This window comes from Oncorhynchus mykiss, chromosome 5, assembly GCF_013265735.2.
Source record: "Oncorhynchus mykiss isolate Arlee chromosome 5, USDA_OmykA_1.1, whole genome shotgun sequence".
Lineage (NCBI taxonomy): Eukaryota > Metazoa > Chordata > Actinopteri > Salmoniformes > Salmonidae > Oncorhynchus > Oncorhynchus mykiss.
This window is the reverse complement of record NC_048569.1, coordinates 75,658,274-75,678,813: the sequence shown is the minus strand read 5'-3', so window position 1 is coordinate 75,678,813 and position 20,540 is coordinate 75,658,274. Positions and strand designations below refer to the sequence as shown.

The 20,540-nt window shown below is 40.2% G+C and overlaps 2 protein-coding genes across 3 annotated transcripts in view; both read left to right on the top strand.

The window, feature by feature from the left end:
• The window catches only part of rgs8 (regulator of G protein signaling 8), a 34,754-nt gene extending 27,653 nt beyond the window's left edge, over positions 1-7,101 (top strand). For both annotated transcript variants that reach the window (XM_021604382.2, XM_021604380.2), the window contains exons 5-6: positions 4,226-4,392; positions 5,412-7,101. In XM_021604382.2, coding sequence (XP_021460057.2) covers positions 4,226-4,392; positions 5,412-5,606 — 362 coding nt within the window. In that variant the 3' untranslated portion in view covers positions 5,607-7,101. The remainder of the gene's footprint in view (positions 1-4,225; positions 4,393-5,411) is intronic.
• An 11,040-nt stretch (positions 7,102-18,141) lies between these two features.
• Positions 18,142-20,282, top strand: LOC110524580 (regulator of G-protein signaling 5). The gene is made up of 4 exons (XM_021604379.2): positions 18,142-18,296; positions 18,574-18,719; positions 19,121-19,287; positions 19,434-20,282. The coding sequence occupies exons 1-4, from the start codon at positions 18,253-18,255 to the stop codon at positions 19,632-19,634; spliced, it is 558 nt and encodes a 185-aa protein (XP_021460054.1). The 5' UTR covers positions 18,142-18,252; the 3' UTR covers positions 19,635-20,282.
• The last annotated feature ends 258 nt before the right edge of the window (positions 20,283-20,540 follow it).

Below are 20,540 nucleotides of genomic sequence, written 5' to 3'. Positions count from 1 at the left end.
CAAGGAACACACCAGGCAGGTCCGAGATACTGTTGTGAAGAAGTTTAAAGCCAGATTTGGATACAAAAAGATTTCCCAAGCTTTAAACATCCCAAGGAGCACTGTGCAAGCGATAATATTGAAATGGAAGGAGTATCAGACCACTGCAAATCTACCAAGACCTGGCCGTCCCTCTAAACTTTCAGCTCATACAAGGAGAAGACTGATCAGAGATGCAGCCAAGAGGCCCATGATCACTCTGGATGAACTGCAGAGATCTACAGCTGAGGTGGGAGACTCTGTCCATAGGACAACAATCAGTCGTATATTGCACAAATCTGGCCTTTATGGAAGAGTGGCAAGAAGAAAGCCATTTCTTAAAGATATCCATAAAAAGTGTTGTTTAAAGTTTGCCACAAGCCACCTGGGAGACACACCAAACATGTGGAAGAAGGTGCTCTGGTCAGATGAAACCAAAATGGAACTTTTTGGCAACAATGCAAAACGTTATGTTTGGCGTAAAAGCAACACAGCTGAACACACCATCCCCACTGTCAAACATGGTGGTGGCAGCATCATGGTTTGTGCCTGCTTTTCTTCAGCAGGGACAGGGAAGATGGTTAAAATTGATGGGAAGATGGATGGAGCCAAATACAGGACCATTCTGGAAGAAAACCTGATGGAGTCTGCAAAAGACCTGAGACTGGGACGGAGATTTGTCTTCCAACAAGACAATGATCCAAAACATAAAGCAAAATCTACAATGGAATGGTTCAAAAATAAACATATCCAGGTGTTAGAATGGCCAAGTCAAAGTCCAGACCTGAATCCAATCGAGAATCTGTGGAAAGAACTGAAAACTGCTGTTCACAAATGCTCTCCATCCAACCTCACTGAGCTCGAGCTGTTTTGCAAGGAGGAATGGGAAAACATTTCAGTCTCTCGATGTGCAAAACTGATAGAGACATACCCCAAGCGACGTACAGCTGTAATCGCAGCAAAAGGTGGCGCTACAAAGTATTAACTTAAGGGGGCTGAATAATTTTGCACGCCCAATTTTTCAGTTTTTGATTTGTTAAAAAAGTTTGAAATATCCAATAAATGTCGTTCCACTTAATGATTGTGTCCCACTTGTTGCTGATTTTTCACAAAAAAATACAGTTTTATATCTTTATGTTTGAAGCCTGAAATGTGGCAAAAGGTCGCAAAGTTCAAGGGGGCCGAATACTTTCGCAAGGCACTGTATATTAAAAAGTAACAGTCGATCCTTCTCTTTAGAGTTAGATATAAATATTTCACCTTTTATCAACGAACCTGGGAGTCCATGTCATTGTTAGCGAACTGTTCGAAGCAAACCAGGCAACTGTACTGATTACATTTTCTCCTCCGTCCCATTCTGTACTCTTTCTGTTTGTCCCTTTGACAAAATGCTTGCCTATGTATTTCCTTTGACAAGAGGATTGTTTATCTGTTCCCTATCTGAGGATGGCTTTCTTATTTAACATCCCCTGTCTGTCTGGTTATTGATGTGTAGCACTCCACAACACACAATGAGACACACTCTTAGTTGTGACCTTCTCTGTGTATTACACAATAACACACATACAAACACATGTTCACGCGCAAATACACACATGCAAACACATGCAGATGTTCACGTGCACACACACACACATGTACACGCAGAAATAGCTGTGATAACTAGGCTCTCCACAGGGATTGGGAAATTACATTGCACAGAAGACTTTAGTTGTATTATATATGTTTTGATTTTGTAGTGCATCAATGAACACCACCTAGCTGCTTTTTAATATTACTAGTTGTTCCTTCCAAAACCAGAACCTGGATGTTGTGCTGCGCAATGCACAGGGCAGGTTTTGCACTAGAAAAAGTTGACCTCTAAACCGCTGACTGATTCTGGCTTCATAGTCATTATCTCAGGCTTTGTTCTTCCAGTGTTCCTGAAAAGCAAACTAAATGTCTTACATTTTCTGTTGTCTTATTGTGCTGTTCCTTTGTTATGATGCCTAATAGGTCAATAAATATGTTGTCTAAACTAGAGATAAACATGTACACACAAATCAAGTCATATGTTAATGGACATTTGCAAAAACATTGCATGTGTGCATGTCTCATGTTAGTATTTGTAAGTATTGAGTTAATCAAGCATAGTATACAGTATCCTGTAGATCCCACTGCCAACTGTTTAACAGGTGGTGTAGTTTGTATAACATAGACAAATTGGTGTGAACTTGATGGTTTGAAGTCGCATCCACACCTTATTTAACCAGGTAGGCCAGTTGAGAACAAGTTCTCATTTACAACTGTGTCCTGGCCAAGATAAAGCAAAGCAGTGCGACACAAACAACACAGAGTTACACATGGAATAAACAAACGTACAGTCAATAACACAATAGAAAAGTCTACATAGAGTGTGTGCAAATGTAATATGATTAGGGAGGTAAGGCAATAAATAAGAAATAGTGGCAAAATAATTCAAATTGAGCAATTAAACACTGGAGTGATAGATGTGCAGAAGATGAATGTGCAAGTTAGAGATACTGGGGTGCAAAGGAGCAAAAAATAAATAACAATATGGGGATGAGATAGTTGGGTGGGCTATTTACAGATGGGCTGTGTACAGTGTGTACAGGTGCAAATATTATATTCAAATGACAAATATTATCCTCAGACACAAGGGGGCAAAGAGACAGACTTTAGTATCCGGCTTCACTGAACATAAAGGAGTGAATCAAGACACGCACACACACAACTTTATAATCGCATAAGAGGAACAGAAGCAGTACTATTTGTTCCCATGCCTTGGCCACATTGGCTTTGTCCTCACCTCCTGATTTAGCACTTATTGGATCTAACAGGAGAACACAGTTATCACATTCACCCGGCCGATCATATAACCACAGCCCATTTGTATCACAGCTAATTCTATTTATCTGGTTGCCCTTTGCTTCTGGCTGGGTACCTTAGGCAACCTATCTGTGATGATGTGGTTTGTGACTGCTTCTCATTTCTATGGGAGTCCATTTTATGCTGAACTAAATAAGCCTCAATTCAACATTCATGTATATGTTTTTCAATATTTAATTATAACATTTACGTGTATGTAAACATTACTTAAGAAAATCGAAAATCCTTTCAGGGTTTGAAATTTACACTGACCTACATTCACACATTAGAAGGCCTTGGCTTCATTAACATATCATAGACTATTCCTAAAGACGCTGATTAAAAATAAAGCAGCGAGAGAAAATCTTCCTCCAAGAAAGGTTCAATGCCTCAGGGATCTATTTTTATTTTTAACAATGTCTGTTGACAAGGCTACATGCAGTAAGTGTCCTTCTGGTGATCTTCCTAAAAACCATTGTTTAGTAAGAGTGTGTGGCTAATGTTGGTAATTGGGCCTGATGGCCTACTCTCCTGGTGCTCCTGCTGAGCAAATGTTAAGCAAATACAGGCAAGAGAAAATAGCAAGTGAGGGAGGAAGGATGGATAAAACATGTCATCATGACACAGCCGATTGTAAAACAAGACCTCCCTCCATGTTATCATTGATGTCAGACAAATTGATCTCATCTTTGATTGATGAAGACGAAAAATTAATTGGAAGGTTGTGGGACACATTTTTGTGTTCTAGTCGCAGGGCTGTTTAATGTACTGAGAATGAAAGCACACTTGGAACGCGATTCATTTTCCTCTGACGAGGAGTATGAAAGATTGGACCAATGTGCAGCGTGGATGGAGGAAACACAGACACAGAAAACAATCACCCACAACTCAAGTGGGATAAACAGGCTGCCTAAGTATGGTTCTCAATCAGAGACAACGATTGACAGCTGCCTCTGATTGAGAACCATGCCAGGCCAAACACATAGAAAACCAAAACTAGAACAACACATACTGTAGAATGCCCACCCCAACACACGCCCCAACCAGCCTAAAATAGAAACAAAAAAAGGAACTAAGGTCAGGACGTGACAACACTCATCTCAGACAATATCAATGCATGATAATCAACCCTGTTATTATATGCATCAAGGGAACTGCAGGTGCTCTATGTGGAAAAAAACACATCAGTTCCAAAAAAACTGGCCCATGTTCAGAAATAGGTGCTGGGATACGATATAGATCTTTGTAAAGACACACACACTCTCTCTCTCGCACAGACACACACACACTTGCTGTCCATTAGCCCCTCTAACTGGCTGATGGATGTTTTGTGTCGTAGATGGCCTGGCTGCCTTCCGGGCTTTTCTCAAGACTGAGTTCAGCGACGAGAACATTGAGTTCTGGATGGCCTGCGAGGAATATAAAAAAATCAAGACTCCCGCTAAACTGGTGACCAAAGCCAACAAGATCTACAATGAGTTTATCGATGTCAAGGCTCCCAGAGAGGTTTGTGTTGGATCAACCAGCTAATGATGCAAAATACGCATTTTGTCTGTTTTATTGTGACTGCGCAGTTTCCAGATTTCTATGAAATATGACCTATAATTAATTACAATATGAGTAAAATAGTTTTCCTTCCAAAACAGGGTAATAAAGTAGATAACACTTTATTGGAATAGTCCCAAGTAGATGACTTGTAGATGGTTTGTAGATGTTCAGTAGATGGCTCAGTTGGTACAACATGGCACATGTAACACCATGATTGTGGGTTCAATTCCCATGATGAAAATATATGCATCCGCTCTGGATAAGAGCATCTACTAAATGACTCAAATGTAAATGTTCAATAACTGTCTGCAACATTTTAACTAACTGTACCTTATGCTTAAACATAACCCTAACTGTAACTTTAGCAGGCAATTGCTTATTAAAACATAGTCATACTATCAACAACCTATCTGTACATCATCTATATGGGATAACGTGTCACCATAAAGTACGTTATAAAGCAGCTTTTCTGTGTTGGAACGGTGTAGATTTAATCCTCCAACAGAATGGTTATACCGGTCATTTAACATATTCATGTGAGTAGACCGCTGATTGGCCAGCTCAGCCAATGAGCCAACATGACACTATGTTCCATCAGGAAATAGCAAGCATTTTTTTTATACTTTTTTTTCCTCCCCAATTTACGCTTTGGCCACAAAAACGAGTATAGGATGAGTCATCAACATCATTTGGGTCCTAGTTAACAGAATATGAACTTTTAAAAGTTTCCCAGGACAGTTACTTTAAATATCAATGCTAAGGGTTGTGTTTGGTTTTAAACTTGAGTTACTATGCGTAACAATCCACAACTCTGTAATATTACACATAGGTACACATGAATACACATACTTTGATTATATGGAATAAAAGTAATTTTGATACTGTCTTCAATTTTGATACTGTTTTTCATAGAACATTGACACACTTACATGATTCAGATATCTAATGTTTATTTTGCACTCCCTTGGTCAATGTAGGTAAACATAGACTTCCGTACACGGGAGGTGACGAGACAGAGCCTTGAGGAGCCCACTCCTTCCAGTCTGAATGAGGTCCAGGCCAGGGTCCACAGCCTCATGGAGAAAGACTCTTACCCACGCTTCCTCCGCTCCAAGATCTACCAGGACTTACTCAAAACGCAGTACACACACTGCCAACGAAACTCTGTCTGAAGAACACACACGTGCAGCCGCAGATACATATACGCACACTTAAGTGATAATGCCGTGAAGCCAGTGTTTGGAGGATATATTGGCACAGGTGTTGCTAGAGACAAAGTCGAGGGTCGGCAAACCGTGCCAATATATCCCCTAACATCAGCTTCTTGGGCATTATCACTTTTATACAACGGGTTAGCAACATATTAAAAACATTAATTTGATAAATGTATTCATACTATTTCATCCATCCACAATATATTGTCCCAAATCTAGGGTTGCTACCCAAGCTGGCTGGTTGTTCATTCTATCGGTTCGGTTGCTAGAGACGCGACCCAGTCATTCAGATGTTTTGTTCTGTATCTATGGAGGCGACACAGTTGTTCCTTCTAAATATTCCATTGCCATACTGGCTAGCAACGTTCTTATCCCTTGCTTGCTAGCTAGCAAACTACGGCTAACTTACAGTCACATCAAAAAGTGCAGCCAGAACAACAGCAAGCATTTGCATTTGTTTAAGCTGTTTTCTAGTGACATTTATTTGGATACATCCATAACAATGAGCTAGTGAGGCACAATTTCGCCTGGCATATAACATCTGCTCACTCGTCAGGATACAGTCGTTGAGCTAGCCAACAACACAGCTAATGCAATCACTTCAAACTGAAACTGGAAAGACTGCAAACTAGCTGCACTTCATTTCGTTTTACCTTGTTTCAATTGATATTTCTTTGTATATATCCATAAAAAAATATGCCAGCTGATTCATGATTTCGACTGGCTGAGAAACGCAGGTCTCGTTCCGATGGGACAGCTGGAGATCGAAATTGAATATTGAAACAATGTTGTAAATGTCAGAGAGACATGCTGCAAGGTTTATACAAATCTCCTCTGATGAAAACTAAATGTTAGTCTAAAATAAATGTGAGATAATATCTAGATGCTTTTTATAGTGGAGATCAAGTTTATAAATTGCTTGGTTAGGCTGACGGAACAGTGGATTCCGCAGTCAGATGGAACAAAGTAATTAGGCATTTTAAGTTCATAGATTTAGCCAGTGGTAACTTGTGGAATAGACACCGGCTGGATTGCTGTTTTAACCAATCAGAATTCAGGATTAGACCCACCCGTTGTATAAACACACACACACAAACACACACACACACACACACACTTCTTCAGTAGTTAGAAGAACACAAGTAACCATTATTCCTCAAGTCCTAACTTGAGATATATGTGCGTAAACCATTTCAGTCTCCCATTGACATAGTGAATCATGTGAAAGTTTAAGTTAAAAGATTAAGTTTAAGTATCAACTTAAGATTCTAACAGAGGGATTCATAGAATTTAGACATATCGTGATATTGTGTCGAGCTAGTTTGCACTTAGAAAACAAAATACCACAAGACCTTGTACTGTGTATACTTGTATTACTCTTATTAGACAACGTGTTGTTTTTGTTCATGTGTATTTATCCTCTCAATATATACTCATTTTGAAGTTGATACGTTTCTGGGAATTTTATTCAACTTTTGCAGCACGTCATGTTCTATATATACTGTAATATTCTTTCAGATTATGAATATTTAGATTATTATTCTTTAAAAATGACATAGAATATAGAGTATATTTGAATTATTGATGATATACACACTATAAAATATATGATTTAAACTTACTGTGGATCAGTGAAACTGCATGAGTAAAATATAAAATATACATATTTACAATGGTTTGTTCATAGTGGTGCATGCCTTGAAAGTAATGTCCTCTTGAGTTTTTTTCTCTAAAAATGAAATGACCTGTTGTCAAGCTGAATTTTATACACAGACAAAATGCACACAGATACAGACCAAACCAACGAACACATAACACCTCCGGAGAGAGGGCGAAAGCGAGAGGGAAGATAAAGATAAAGAAGACAGGGACAGCATCTGGTTATTCAGGAGGGGGTTTAGTAAAAACTCAAAACAGGTGCAGGTGTCAAAAATGTGTGTTTGCTGTGCCAGCCATGAGGGATCTGTGCCCTTTGAATGTGTAGGCCAGGTGCCCAGTGGTCTCGCCCACTGCACCACTTAGTTCGCCTGCTGTGTATATGTAAGTTGTTGAGTCACTGTGGGGAAGAGGACCAGGGGAAATGTAGGCCAGTGTTCTCATTCGTAGACACACGAGCAGTACACGGGCAGCACACGGGCAGCACATGGGCTGATGTAAGTCAATAGACAAACAACACACCCACTGAGCTACGTTGGATATTATTGATGATGATGGTTGTGTAATTGTGATGATTATGATGGGCATGCATGTTGCTAATAGCAGTAGTAATGGTGCTCCTTTCTTACATAAAATAAGTCATCAACATCATGTTTTTGGCTGATCCTTTTTTGAATGTTATTTCCACATAACAAATCTTTCTATATTTATTTGCAGTAAAGAGAAACAAATGTCCCACTCAAGCTGCACAGATTTCCAAAGCAAACTGTTGGCAAGGCAACACTTGTTCTACTTCACTAATGAGAAATCTAACAAACGTGCCACACTCTCTCTCTCTCCTCTCTCTGTAGCTTCCTAATCAATAGCAAACGCAATCACCTGCCCAGAGCCTGCTGCTGTTATGATTGCTCCTCACTCATCACATTTACAGAGAAACAACAACAACAGTCCCAGAGAGTAGAAACCCATATGCCTCCATCCAAAAGATGGTGACTTTACATATTGATTGTTATTGCCAAAATCACTTAAAATGGCACATTGGTGTGAGTGAAGTAAGACACCTGTGATCAACATGTTATTTCCCAGGCTTCCATTGTGTAGTGAAAGATAAGCACCAAATCTCAGCTAGAGTTAATCAGTTAGCAGTCTATGTTGATCATATGGCCAAAAGGCGAGATACCTCTATGCAGTCGTTAAACCCAGTCAAGCAATGGGTAGCATGTGGTCAACACCTCAAGGTTCTGTTAGTGTAGTGTTCAATAAACTGGACATTATTCACGCTCAGTCCCTCCTCTGAGGCAGAGGAGCTGTGAAATGGTTTTATCACAGGGCAATAAAATAGACAAAACAGTGATCACATTACATGCAGTCACTGAGCAACTGTCTCAGCCCAGTCAATATGCTATGAAGGAACCAGCCAAACACAGGGGAAGTACATAGCAACAAGAGGTGTTGGAGACAAGCAAAACACGAGGAAAATTGACGGCCACTCCCTTATTGAAAAAACACATGAATTTTACATGTTAACACGTGGAAGTGTTCCAAAAGTACATGTTTTCATGTGATCACTTGTGACAACATGTAAAGCAACGTGTGATAAAATGAAACTACACATCTGAAAACGTGATCACATATGAAGTGTTCCAAAAACATGTTTTCACATGATTTTACATCTGAAATTTAATGTGGAATCATGTGACTTTCCATGTGAAATCATGTGGTTTTTGATTGATTGTAATATTAAAGTCTGTAGTGTTCATGTGATGTCAACATATAAAATATGTTATTTTTCAGTGTGTATGATCACTGCTTAATGCAGGTCTACATATATTTATATGGACATGCATTTTTTTGCGCACAAAGCATCTTCTAAATACCGGAAGCATACACAGGTGTCAACCTGGTGATTTACCAGCACCCCATAACATGTATTACACATGCCACTTCCTGTACACTACAAAGTGGGTTTGATTGAAGCGGGCCCTCAAATCATTGTGAGCCAATAGGGAGAGGTTAGATTGCCTGTCCCTGTGGAGTCGTACAGTGAATATTGTGTAACGAGGCCTGGGCAGCATCTGTTGGCTCGGGGCTAAACCCTCCTCCACCTCATCCCTTTCGCTCTTCCCCTCTTCACTTGGGAACTATCAGACAGATGAGCAACCTAAGGCTCCCAAACTCACCACATGGAGCCATGTTGCCACCACAGATGGAGGGGAACATTCTGGTACTAAAAATGTGTAATTTCAACTGATACTAATCGCATGGCATTTGATTGAAAATTAGTTTCAAATCAATCAAAATCAAATCAAACTTTATTTGTCACATGGGCCGAATACAACAGGTTTAGACCTTACTGTGAAATGCTTACTTACAAGCCCTTAACCAACAGTGCAGTTCAAGAAAGAGCTAAGAAAACATGTACCAAATAAACTAAAGTAAAAAATAATTGTAAAAAGTAGCACAATAAAATAACAATAACGAGGCTATATACACGGGATACCGGTACCGAGTCAATGTTTGGGGGTACAGGTTAGTTGAGGTAATTTGTACATGTAGGTAGGGTGAAGTGACTATGCATAGATAATAAACAGAGTAGCAGCAGTGTAAAAAACAAATGGGGGTCAATGTAAATAGTCTGGGTGGCCATTTGATTAATTGTTCAGCATTATTATGGCTTGGGGGTAGAAGCTGTTAAGAAGCCTTTTGGTCCTAGACTTGGCACTCCGGTACCGCTTGCCTTGCAGTAGCAGAGAGCACAGTCTATGACTTGGGTGACTGGTGTCTTTGACAATTTTTGGGGCTTTCCTGTGACACCTTCTAGTACATAGGTCTTGGATGGCAGGAAGCTTGGCCCCAGTGATGTACTGGGCCGTACGCACTACCCTCTGTAGCACCTTACGGTCAGATGCTGAGCAGTTGCCATACCAGGTGGGGATGCAACCGGTCAGGATGCTCTCAATGGTGCAGCTGTAGAACTTTGGAATTACAGTGGATTGTGATTTCACAGCATTCATATATTTGATTTTATCAACACTAGAGCCGCCAATACTTGTCACATACAAGAAGCATACGCATACCAATGATGCCTTTCATACATTTACACAAAAAAAACTGCATAGAATATCTTTGTCTGCTCATGGACGTTGCAATTATAGAGGTTTTGAACTGACATTATGTACCCCAGAGCCATAGAGCATGTCCAGCATCTCTATAGCATAGGGTTAGGGTTAGGGTTAGCTGATCCCACTCCGTCAACTCTGGGTTCATGGAGGTGCAACTTCCCATGTGTCTCAAGCACTGGCGGCTGGTCACACATTAATTGGGGAGGACAGCCTCATAGTAAGGAACAGGATAAATAGAATGGTATCAAACAAATCAAACGTGGTTACCATGTTTTGGATACCATTCCATTCACTCTATTCCAACCATTATTATGAGCCGTCATTCCCTCAGCAGCCTTCTGTGTTCTCAATGATTCCTTCAGCTGGCTGCATTCATCAATTACCTTGAGAATTGCAATTTTCCTTTTTCCTATCATCATTCTGCCTCAATGATATTAACCAAGCCATCCCTTTGCTTGCTGTTGACTAGAAGTCCTCAAAAACTAACAAACATTAAAAAATTGTCTGTGCTGCCGGGAACCATTGTGGGCCTTTCTGGTGGCTTTGAACTGAAGTGAACTATATTCCAGGACACGGACACAGCACACACACACACACACACACACGGAAACACACACACACATATCCACACACACACTTCTTATTTACCGGATTTCACAGGCATTATGGTGCCTGCTGCTGGCCTTCAGAACACTCACCACACCACTGGGCAATTCACACAAGTTGCTAGGGAAACCATGGTTTTGCAGGAGACAGAGAGACACACTATTATATAAAATTATGCCTGTGGATTTTGTTACATCTGTGTTAAGATGGAAACACTGAACTGTTTCTGTTGCTAGCTGAGGTGAGTGACAGTTTTTTTTTTTTGAATGACCATGCGAGGACAGAAAGTACCCTTGATAGAGAAGAGACAGAAAGTACTCTTGGTGATGAATGCTGATTGGTTTACATCAATGCAATCAATTATTGATGTTTGTGTAGCGGAAGCCCCTTCGGGGCCACATAAAGAAAAAAATGTTGTCCAAGGGAGAGGGAGCTAAACTCTCCTATGTTGCTAGCAAAAACTTTACTTTGAATTTAAGAAAAATATATATATTGAATGGGGTTCGACTGTAACAAACACATTAAGTACATTAGACTTCATGAAAGCACTCCCCATTTGTGTCCAAAATGCCTTTATAATATTTTCATGACCCAATAAACCAAAAAATGCTTTACCGTTCCAGCCTTGTCTTCAGCTGCGACCCAGAATGAACTAGCAGTGATCAAACAATTTGTCTCGACCGCCCATCCAATACCTAATAACTAAAGCATCCCTCCCAGCTGGATCCAAATGGAGCTGCCATATAAGGCTTAGTGGGAGATCTGGAGAAGGCTATGATAGAATGAGATACAAGGAGCTACATTGGAGTGAATTATGATACCAAGGGACTAGGTAAGGTAGAATGATTATACCTAGGGGCTAGTTAAGGTAGAGATACTTTATGTAGGGGCTGTGTTAGGTAATAATAATATGTGGTGTATAATACCTAGAGGCTACATAAGGTTGAGTGATTATACCAAGGAACTACATAAGGTAGTGTGATTATACTTTGGGGCTTCATAAGGTAGAGTGAGTATACCAAGGAACTACATAAGGTAGAGTGATTATACCAAGGAACTACATAAGGTTGAGTGATTATACCAAGGAACTACATAAGGTAGAGTGATTATACCAAGGAACTACATAAGGTAGAGTGATTATACCTTGGGGCTTCATAAGGTAGAGTGATGATACCTAGGGGCTACATAAGGTAGAGTGAGATACTTTATGTAGGGGCTGTGTTGGGTAATAATAATATGTGGTGTATAATACCTAGAGGCTACATAAGGTTGAGTGATTATACCAAGGAACTACATAAGGTAGTGTGATTATACCTTGGGGCTTCATAAGGCAGAGTGATTATACCAAGGAACTACATAAGGTAGAGTGATTATACCTTGGGGCTTCATAAGGTAGAGTGATGATACCTAGGGGCTACATAAGGTAGAGCGAGGATACCTAGAGGCTACATAAGGCAGAGTGATGATACTTAGTGGCTACATAAGGTAGAGTGATTATACCTTGGGGCTTCATAAGGTAGAGTGATGATACCTAAGGGGCTACATAAGGTAGAGTAATTATCCCAACTGGGCTACATAATGTAGACTGATGATACCTAGGGGCTACATAAGGTAGAGTAATTATACCAAGGGGCTAGGTAATGTAGAATTATGATACCCAGGGGTAGGTAACGTAGAATATGTTGTAATACCTATGGGCTGCGTAATGTAGAATGATGATACCTAGCACCTAAGAAAGGTGAGGTCAGGTGGTCTGAGACCAAATGTGACTAAGAAGGTACAGAGAGGTACTATAAGGTACTTGTCCTCAACGGCTACCCCTCATGGTGTCACACAAGGAGAGAAGAATAATTACCACAGATAAAACTTTTGTGATACTGTATTCCGCCCTGAACTGAAATGTAAATTCAGGTTTTATGCAGTGTTGTTCGGCTTTGCGGTGGCAAAAAACTTCAGGATGATAAAAAATGATTAATGCATTGATGAACTTATACAGTTAGGTAAACAGATGGTTATTTGGCGCAGAATAACACCCTCAGCTGCTACACAGGAAAACTACAAAACGCCAGCAAACCTGTTCAGAGAAGCTAAGTCAGGAGATTATCAAGAACATTCCATGGAAGACCAGAACAGAATTGATAAAAGAAGAAAGATGCTTTCAATTAATATTTCCCTTTGGAGGCATGAAATTATGTGTGACAGTCCTTCTCAATGACTGTCTGTTTTGTGAACGTATATCTTTGGGTCATATCTTGTCTGCAGGGTTAGGGTACTGTATACCCAGAATAGGTCCTTATCAGGGGATCTTCTAACAAATCAGATCTTTGTGAGTGTGTTATATTGAGCATCTAACTGTTGCAGAGTATCAGTTGCTTGTGTATATTTTCAGAATCCCAACCAAAGACTGAAAGGCTACTACGAACTGCTACTAGACCTGGGTAAAGCATCCCTTATATGGTTTGCCTTCCAGTAACTGATCTTCACCTCTATAAAGAAACCATTATCCTAGCATAAATCTTGAATTACTTGTGTATATGCCAGTGCTGTAGGCTTCTATGTAGAGTATGTTACAGGAGGAGATGCATTGTAGGGGAAAGAATAACTCTTATTCTCTGGTAGTTTCTCCTAGTGTGATGTTTCAGTGTCAATTAAATTGCCAATTAAATCGTGAGTGGCACATTTACCTGCAAAGAAAATACGTCTGAGAAGGTGCAGCAAGACAGATAGAAAGAGAGATTTGGAAAGAAAATACAGAGGGCTATGTCCTCCCTCCACACTTCCTCCTTGAGCAAATAGCTCCCAAGTAAAGAATAGAAGAAAGTACCGTAGCTTACATCACCCAGGCAACCCCAACCTTAGAGAAGACAGCGTCAGACCTCAAGGACAGCTTCTTCACAGCTTCCGGAGAGATCCTTTTGTAATTCCCACACCTTACACAACAAGCACAGTATTATTTCCTTCCAGACACTACTTCCCTCCTTCGTTCTCCTTCGTTCTGATGTTAGAACAGACAGGCCTTTGTGTGTGATGACATCACAATGATAACTGTGTGTCTGTGTGTGGACAGGGTCTCCCAGGCCTTTCTAGGAACCGGAGAGACCTTTTATTCCCTCATATTAAATTGAATGGTCTTTTACCAGAATGTTCCCCGTGGTATACCCATACAGTCCCCATGGTCTATTTTATGAGCCATACACTGATGATGCAGGTGAATCATCCTCATCAATGCAAACTAACCTTGATTAATGCTGCAATAAAAAATGGCCTTTGTGCATTGTGCAGTCATTATGTTTGTGTATTGCACAGTCAAATGCTTATTTTCTCTATGATCGTATAAGAAGGATGGGTAATACAAATGATGCATCTATCTGACGACGTTATGAAGATACTCCTAGAAATAAGTGTTTCCAAAAGGGTTCTTTGCGGAGGGATAGGGTTCTACCAAGAACTATTTTCATCTGAAGAACCATTTTTGGAAGAGTAGTGTTCTTTGTAAGGCAAAGGGTTCTACCTAGAACCTTTTTTGGAAGAAAGGATTCTTTGAGGATTTTTGGAAGGTAAGAAGGTTCCACTTAGAACCCTTCTGAAGCTTTTTTATTATATTTTTAAACTTTCTTTTAAATAGTACCTGAGCATTATTTTTTAAACCCCCTAAAGTCAATGTGGAAATCTAATTAGCATAATAATCTATATCCATCTGTTTAAAACCAGTTAAACGTAACTAAATGTAATCAAAAATGTAATCTACGTAATCCGCAAAAGGAAGAATTTATCATGAGAGGGCCATAAACAATAACTAGCAATACTGCATACTCAAAGAACGGTTAAAATATCACCTTTCTGATTTAAAAAAAAATAGTAATACATTGCTGAGGTGTAGTCACTTTCTAAATATAGCATAATCAAATTATAAAATGACAATAAGATTTCACCTTACTTATAATTGTAAAATACATATTTTATGTTTAGTTAGAGAACATCTGCATATTTTCTAAAGCTCTGTCTTGATCAAAATGTCTTCCCCGTCGCTGTGAACGTCTCACAGAGCTCCTGCTTTGCTTCCTGAACTCGTTAGTAACTCGTCTTCCGTTTTTGTGTTTACAATCTACTAATTATTTATGATTAATGGCCATGAATTGATCTATGAATGTGCTATCATGATGAAACCACACTCGCTTGCTACAATGTAACGATTGCAGGTATGTGCTTTGTCAGTGGCTGTGTTGTAGGGTTCAGTCAGGAGTTGATGGACAGTTGGAAGAGCAAACAAAATGGTAGGAGGGACATGCCAGCTTCAAGTGGTTTCAGATTTCACATCATATGTCACACAGGCTCAGAAAAAAAGACTACTAGTCTGTGGGAACCAGGGCTATCGCTAAATGCAAACCATTTCGATCTACAGATCAATTTATAATCCACAAATCAATTTGTAAGCGTAAATGTTGGTCAGTCGGAACCGGTACCAGAACCACGCAGGTCCCCTAAAAAGGCGACCTTACATCTAAGAGGTAGCTAGAGATATCTGTTTTTGGGCTGCATCTCAATCCACCGCATCCGCCGATGTCGGCCTTCTGCATCTGCAGTGGACGGTGCAAGAGCTACAGCAGTGTTTGTCAGAGCAGGAGATGTCCCGAAAATTGGTATTTTCACAGAAACGTCTGAAGCTCCAAACCGCTCCAAACTAATATGTCCCCTCTATGGAAAGATCAGACACACATATACACATAAACACATATAGTAAATGTTGGTTGTTTTGCTCTAAGACACCCACAAGCATCACAAGGTGGCCTAGTACCAGTTAAAACAATTTATGGAATTATATTATATGGAAGTAGTTTAGTGCCCCAAAATAGGGGTTAAACATGGGTCGAATTATATACATATCAAATCAAATGTATTTATATAGAACTTCGTACATCAGCTGATATCTCAAAGTGCTGTACAGAAACCCAGCCTAAACCCCAAACAGCAAGCAATGCAGGTGTAGAAGCACGGTGGCTAGGAAAAACTCCCTAGAAAGGCCAAAACCTAGGAAGAAACCTAGAGAGGAACCAGGCTATGTGGGGTGGCCAGTCCTCTTCTGGCTGTGTCGGGTGGAGATTATAACAGAACATGGCCAAGATGTTCAAATGTTCATAAATGACCAGCATGGTCGAATAATAATAAGGCAGAACAGTTGAAACTGGAGCAGCAGCACGGTCAGGTGGACTGGGGACAGCAAGGAGTCATCATGTCAGGTAGTCCTGGGGCATGGTCCTAGGGCTCAGGTCCTCCGAGAGAGAGAAAGAAAGAGAGAAGGAGAGAATTAGAGAACGCACACTTAGATTCACACAGGACACCGAATAGGACAGGAGAAGTACTCCAGATATAACAAACTGACCCTAGCCCCCCGACACAAACTACTGCAGCATAAATACTGGAGGCTGAGACAGGCTGAAATCAAATCCAATTTTATTTGTCACATGCACCAAATACAACAGGTGTCGTAGACCTGACATTGAAATTCTTACTTACAAGCCCTTAACCAACAATGCTTTAAGAAGTTTTTTTAATAAGTGTTAAGTAAAAAAAAATGAAAATAGAAAATAAAAGCAACAAATAATTAAACAGCAGCAGTAAAATAACAAGCGAGGCTGTATACAGGGAGTTCCAGTACAGAGTCAATATGCGGGGACACCGGTTAGTTGAGGTAATTGAAGTAATATGTACAGTACATGTAGGTAGAGTTAAAGTGACTATGCATAGATTATAAACAGAGAGTAGCAGCAGCGTAAAAGAGGGGTCTGGGTAGCCCTTTGATTAGCTGTTCAGGAGTATTATGGGGTAGAAGCTGTTAAGAAGCTTTTTGGACCCTGACTTGGCACTCCAGTACCGCTTGCCGTGCGGTAGCAGAGAGAACAGTCTATGAATAGGGTAGCTGGAATCTTTGACATTTTAGGGCCTTCCTCTCGGTTCAGCTGTAGAACCTTTTGAGGATCTGAGGACGCATGCCAAAACTTTTCAGTCTGTTTCCTGACTTATATCGCTCAGATATAGGAGAGACACTTCCACACAAACTTCTTTCTGATCTATTTTTTGACTATCTGTTTGCCATGTCTAAATATGTTATTCAATGTGTTTCTATGGGCTAATAGCAGTAAGGTCAAATTCAATGTTTAATCAAATAAGAAAGTAAGAAAAATTGATACCTACAGGGGTCCAAAAATGCAAAATCAAGTAACAAAATGATCCATGGTATGCTAAAAAATCACTTTTACTGGTATTGTTTATCCAATCAAATGTTGTGATGAGCATTAAACTTGACAAAATAATCAAACCACATTTCCTTCCCTGAAACAGGCCTTGGACTTTTTATATCTATGAGATCATCTTTGTTGAGGGGTAATTCCTACCGTTGTAAGATGTAGTATTATTACTGTATTCTCATCTTATCTCCCCTGTTATCTCCTGTGTGTTTGTGTCCAAGCAGTGATCATTAACAGCAGACAAAACAGCTGCCCCAGACTTTGCCTAGTCAAATAAAGGTTAACAAAAATACAGCAGACAAAGGAAGAGCATAATAATTGTGCTGACATCCAACAGGTGGCGGATATAACCGTGCACATGTTGGCACCTCTTCCTTATGGTTAGTAAGCACTGCCACACATGAACTGAACACATGCACGCACACACATGAATGGATGCACACACACCCTGAAATGGACACACACACACACATACCCACTGGCCCATGTAAGTGGGAGATTAATTGTGTTCAATTAGACAATAACATGTTTTCAGGGAGCAGAAAGAAAACAAACAACATGAAGGGCGTGTGATTTCAGGGATGTCGAAAAATATATATAAAAAAATATCAGAAGCTTTTATCATTAGGTCACACAGTCATTTCCCAGCTTCATCCTCCCTCCATCTCTCGCTCCCTCTCTCCTCTCTATCCCTCTCTCGTTCTCTCTCTCCTTCCTTCCTTTCCACCCTCCATCCCTTCCTATTCCTTTTCCTCCTTCCCTATCTCTCTCTCCCTATCTCTCTCTCTCTCTCTCTCTCTCACACACACACGCAGAGTCCTCAGGCCGTGTCATTGGCTGAGCAGGCTGATGATGAGTCACAGGCTGGAGGATAAAAGCTCTCTGCTCCCTCAATGCAGACACACTCTGTTGATATCAGTTCAGCTGCTACACATCTACCTATCTTGCTATCGCTCTCTATCATCCACAGCAACTATGTGCAAAGGACTAGCATTACTGCCTACCACCTGCCTGGAAAGGTATATAGAAATTTTTTTTTACCATCCACAGGTTTACTGTTGCTGTCTCTGGCATATGGATTAGAGGATTAAAGGGGATCATTATTGGGTGTTGTAGCTTCTGTAATGGTGAAAGTGAAGGCGGTTTTGGTAGATTCTAAATTTAGACCTTGCAGCACGGAGACATGTCTAGATTTTTGTGTGACTAGTTTGTAGCAAAATATTGTGCTGAACAAGGACACAATTCAAGGGCTTGTGGAGTATTTATCTAACCTATGATGTTATTCTCTCTCTCTAGGGCCAAGGAACTAAAAGCAAAGCTGGGCAGCTTTCTGCAAAAACCCGACTGGAGTCTAGCAAGCTGCAAAATAGGCAAAACTAGACCTACTCTGGAACAATGTATGAGGTGGAAAGAGTCTTTCGAAAAGCTGTTGTCCAGTAAACGTAAGTAAACCTTACTCTGAAGACACTGCAAAAACACATGCAAACATATACACGATTAACCTAGTTCCCGACACAAATAATCCTTTAAGATTAGAGTGGGACATTTTGTCCAATTTTAGCCCCAGATTTTAGCCCCAGTATTACTGGGAGCTCGCTAATTACGAAGATAAGAGAAGACTTGATCCTCACCACATCACACAGCCGCTACTGTAGATTAGAACATTCGTGCTGGCACTGTGCTGGTGGCTATGCCACAAGATATAGACACATGCATACACGTGTACAGACACACAGCAGATAATGCAATGGCACAGATGCTAGGATAGCCCACTGCACAGCATCATTGTTATTGCACTGTACCAATATGAATCTCTCTCGCTCTTTCTCTCTCTCTTCATCAGACGGACTGATGGCCTTTACAGCTTTCCTGGTGTCAGAGTTCAGTGAGGAGAACATTGCATTCTACGTTGCCTGTGAGGACTTCAGGAGCACTAAGTCTGCTGCCAAGCTGGCGGCAAAAGCCCAGAGAATCTATGATGAGTTCATCTGCACCGACGCACCCCGAGAGGTATGTATCCCTCAACAGCTTACTTTACTCTCCCTCACCTATGGAATTTGCAATAATCTTAATTATAACTCAAAAGTGAAAATAAAAAACCTTCATTCAAACTGCAGCAGATGACTAACCTCCCTCTCTCCATTATCTCTCTCCAGGTGAACATTGACCACGAGACTCGTGACATCACCAGGGCCAACCTGAAAGATCCATCTACATCCTGTTTCGACATGGCCCAGCATAGGATCTACCTTCTCATGGCCAAGGACTGCTACCCTCGCTTCCTTCGTTCCCCAGCTTACAAAGACCTGATCAGCCAGCTCCATGCAAAGTGCACATCCATCTCCAAGAAGGCGTGAATTAGTAATAGAGGACCTACTGTGGTCGTCTAAAATTTTAAATAAGAAAATGAATGCATCACTCATGAGCATTGACCGTGCGTGAAGCCTCAAGACGGGAATTGTACAGATGGACGAATGTCTCGTCATGAACCAGAGGTTCTGGTGCCAGCTACTCTGAAAGATGATGAGAGTCAATCACCATAAAGCTCTGAAGGAGAGAAAGAGAAAAGTGATACCCCATGAGGATGGAAGATGAGACTTGAACAAGAACTGTGATGGCAATATCAACACATGATGTCGACTATCATCAGTGAATGTACAGAGACACAGAGTGGGCTGAAGGAAGGGTGATAAAGGATGCATTGACAAGTTGGACATTTGCAATCAAAGACACACTGTTATAGTGTCCCAGTCTACTGTCTAACACTGTGTTCATGACTAGGCATGTTTTCTACATGTTTTTTTATGTTTATGGGAACTGAGTATTTATTCTATTGATTTGTTTCTACTCTGTTCTGTTGTCTCTGTGTTAAATATTCTGTTTGATAAGACCAACAAATGATGAAAAACTGTGCAATATATTTCTACTGTTATCTGATTTGTGATGTTTTTAACTGTAAAAAAATATAAGTTATTTGAATAAAAAACAAAACCACAATATTAAAACAGTGTCTGTCATATTTATCTTTTATATTTTATTCTAATATCACTTTTGAGTCAGTTCACTATATTGATGAGGTAACTGAATAGTAGGTTGTGATCAGCAGGGTTGGGGAGTAATCAGACTACAAAAAAACTGTAACTGTAATCAGTTATGTTACCAGCAAAATTATGGTAATCATATTACAGATACTTTTGCTGGTAATGTATGCGGAAAAAATACATTAACACCTTTATGTTTTCTCAATGACATTCAATTCAGCA

What these genes read in the sequence shown, in the direction of transcription:
- LOC110524580 (XM_021604379.2), top strand. Translation starts at nt 18,253, where the DNA reads ATGTGCAAAGGACTAGCATTACTGCCTACCACCTGCCTGGAAAG. An exon ending in AAAGCTGTTGTCCAGTAAAC is followed by an intron (nt 18,720 to 19,120) that starts GTAAGTAAACCT and finishes TCTCTTCATCAG; the next exon opens with ACGGACTGATGGCCTTTACA. An exon ending in GCACCGACGCACCCCGAGAG is followed by an intron (nt 19,288 to 19,433) that starts GTATGTATCCCT and finishes ATCTCTCTCCAG; the next exon opens with GTGAACATTGACCACGAGAC.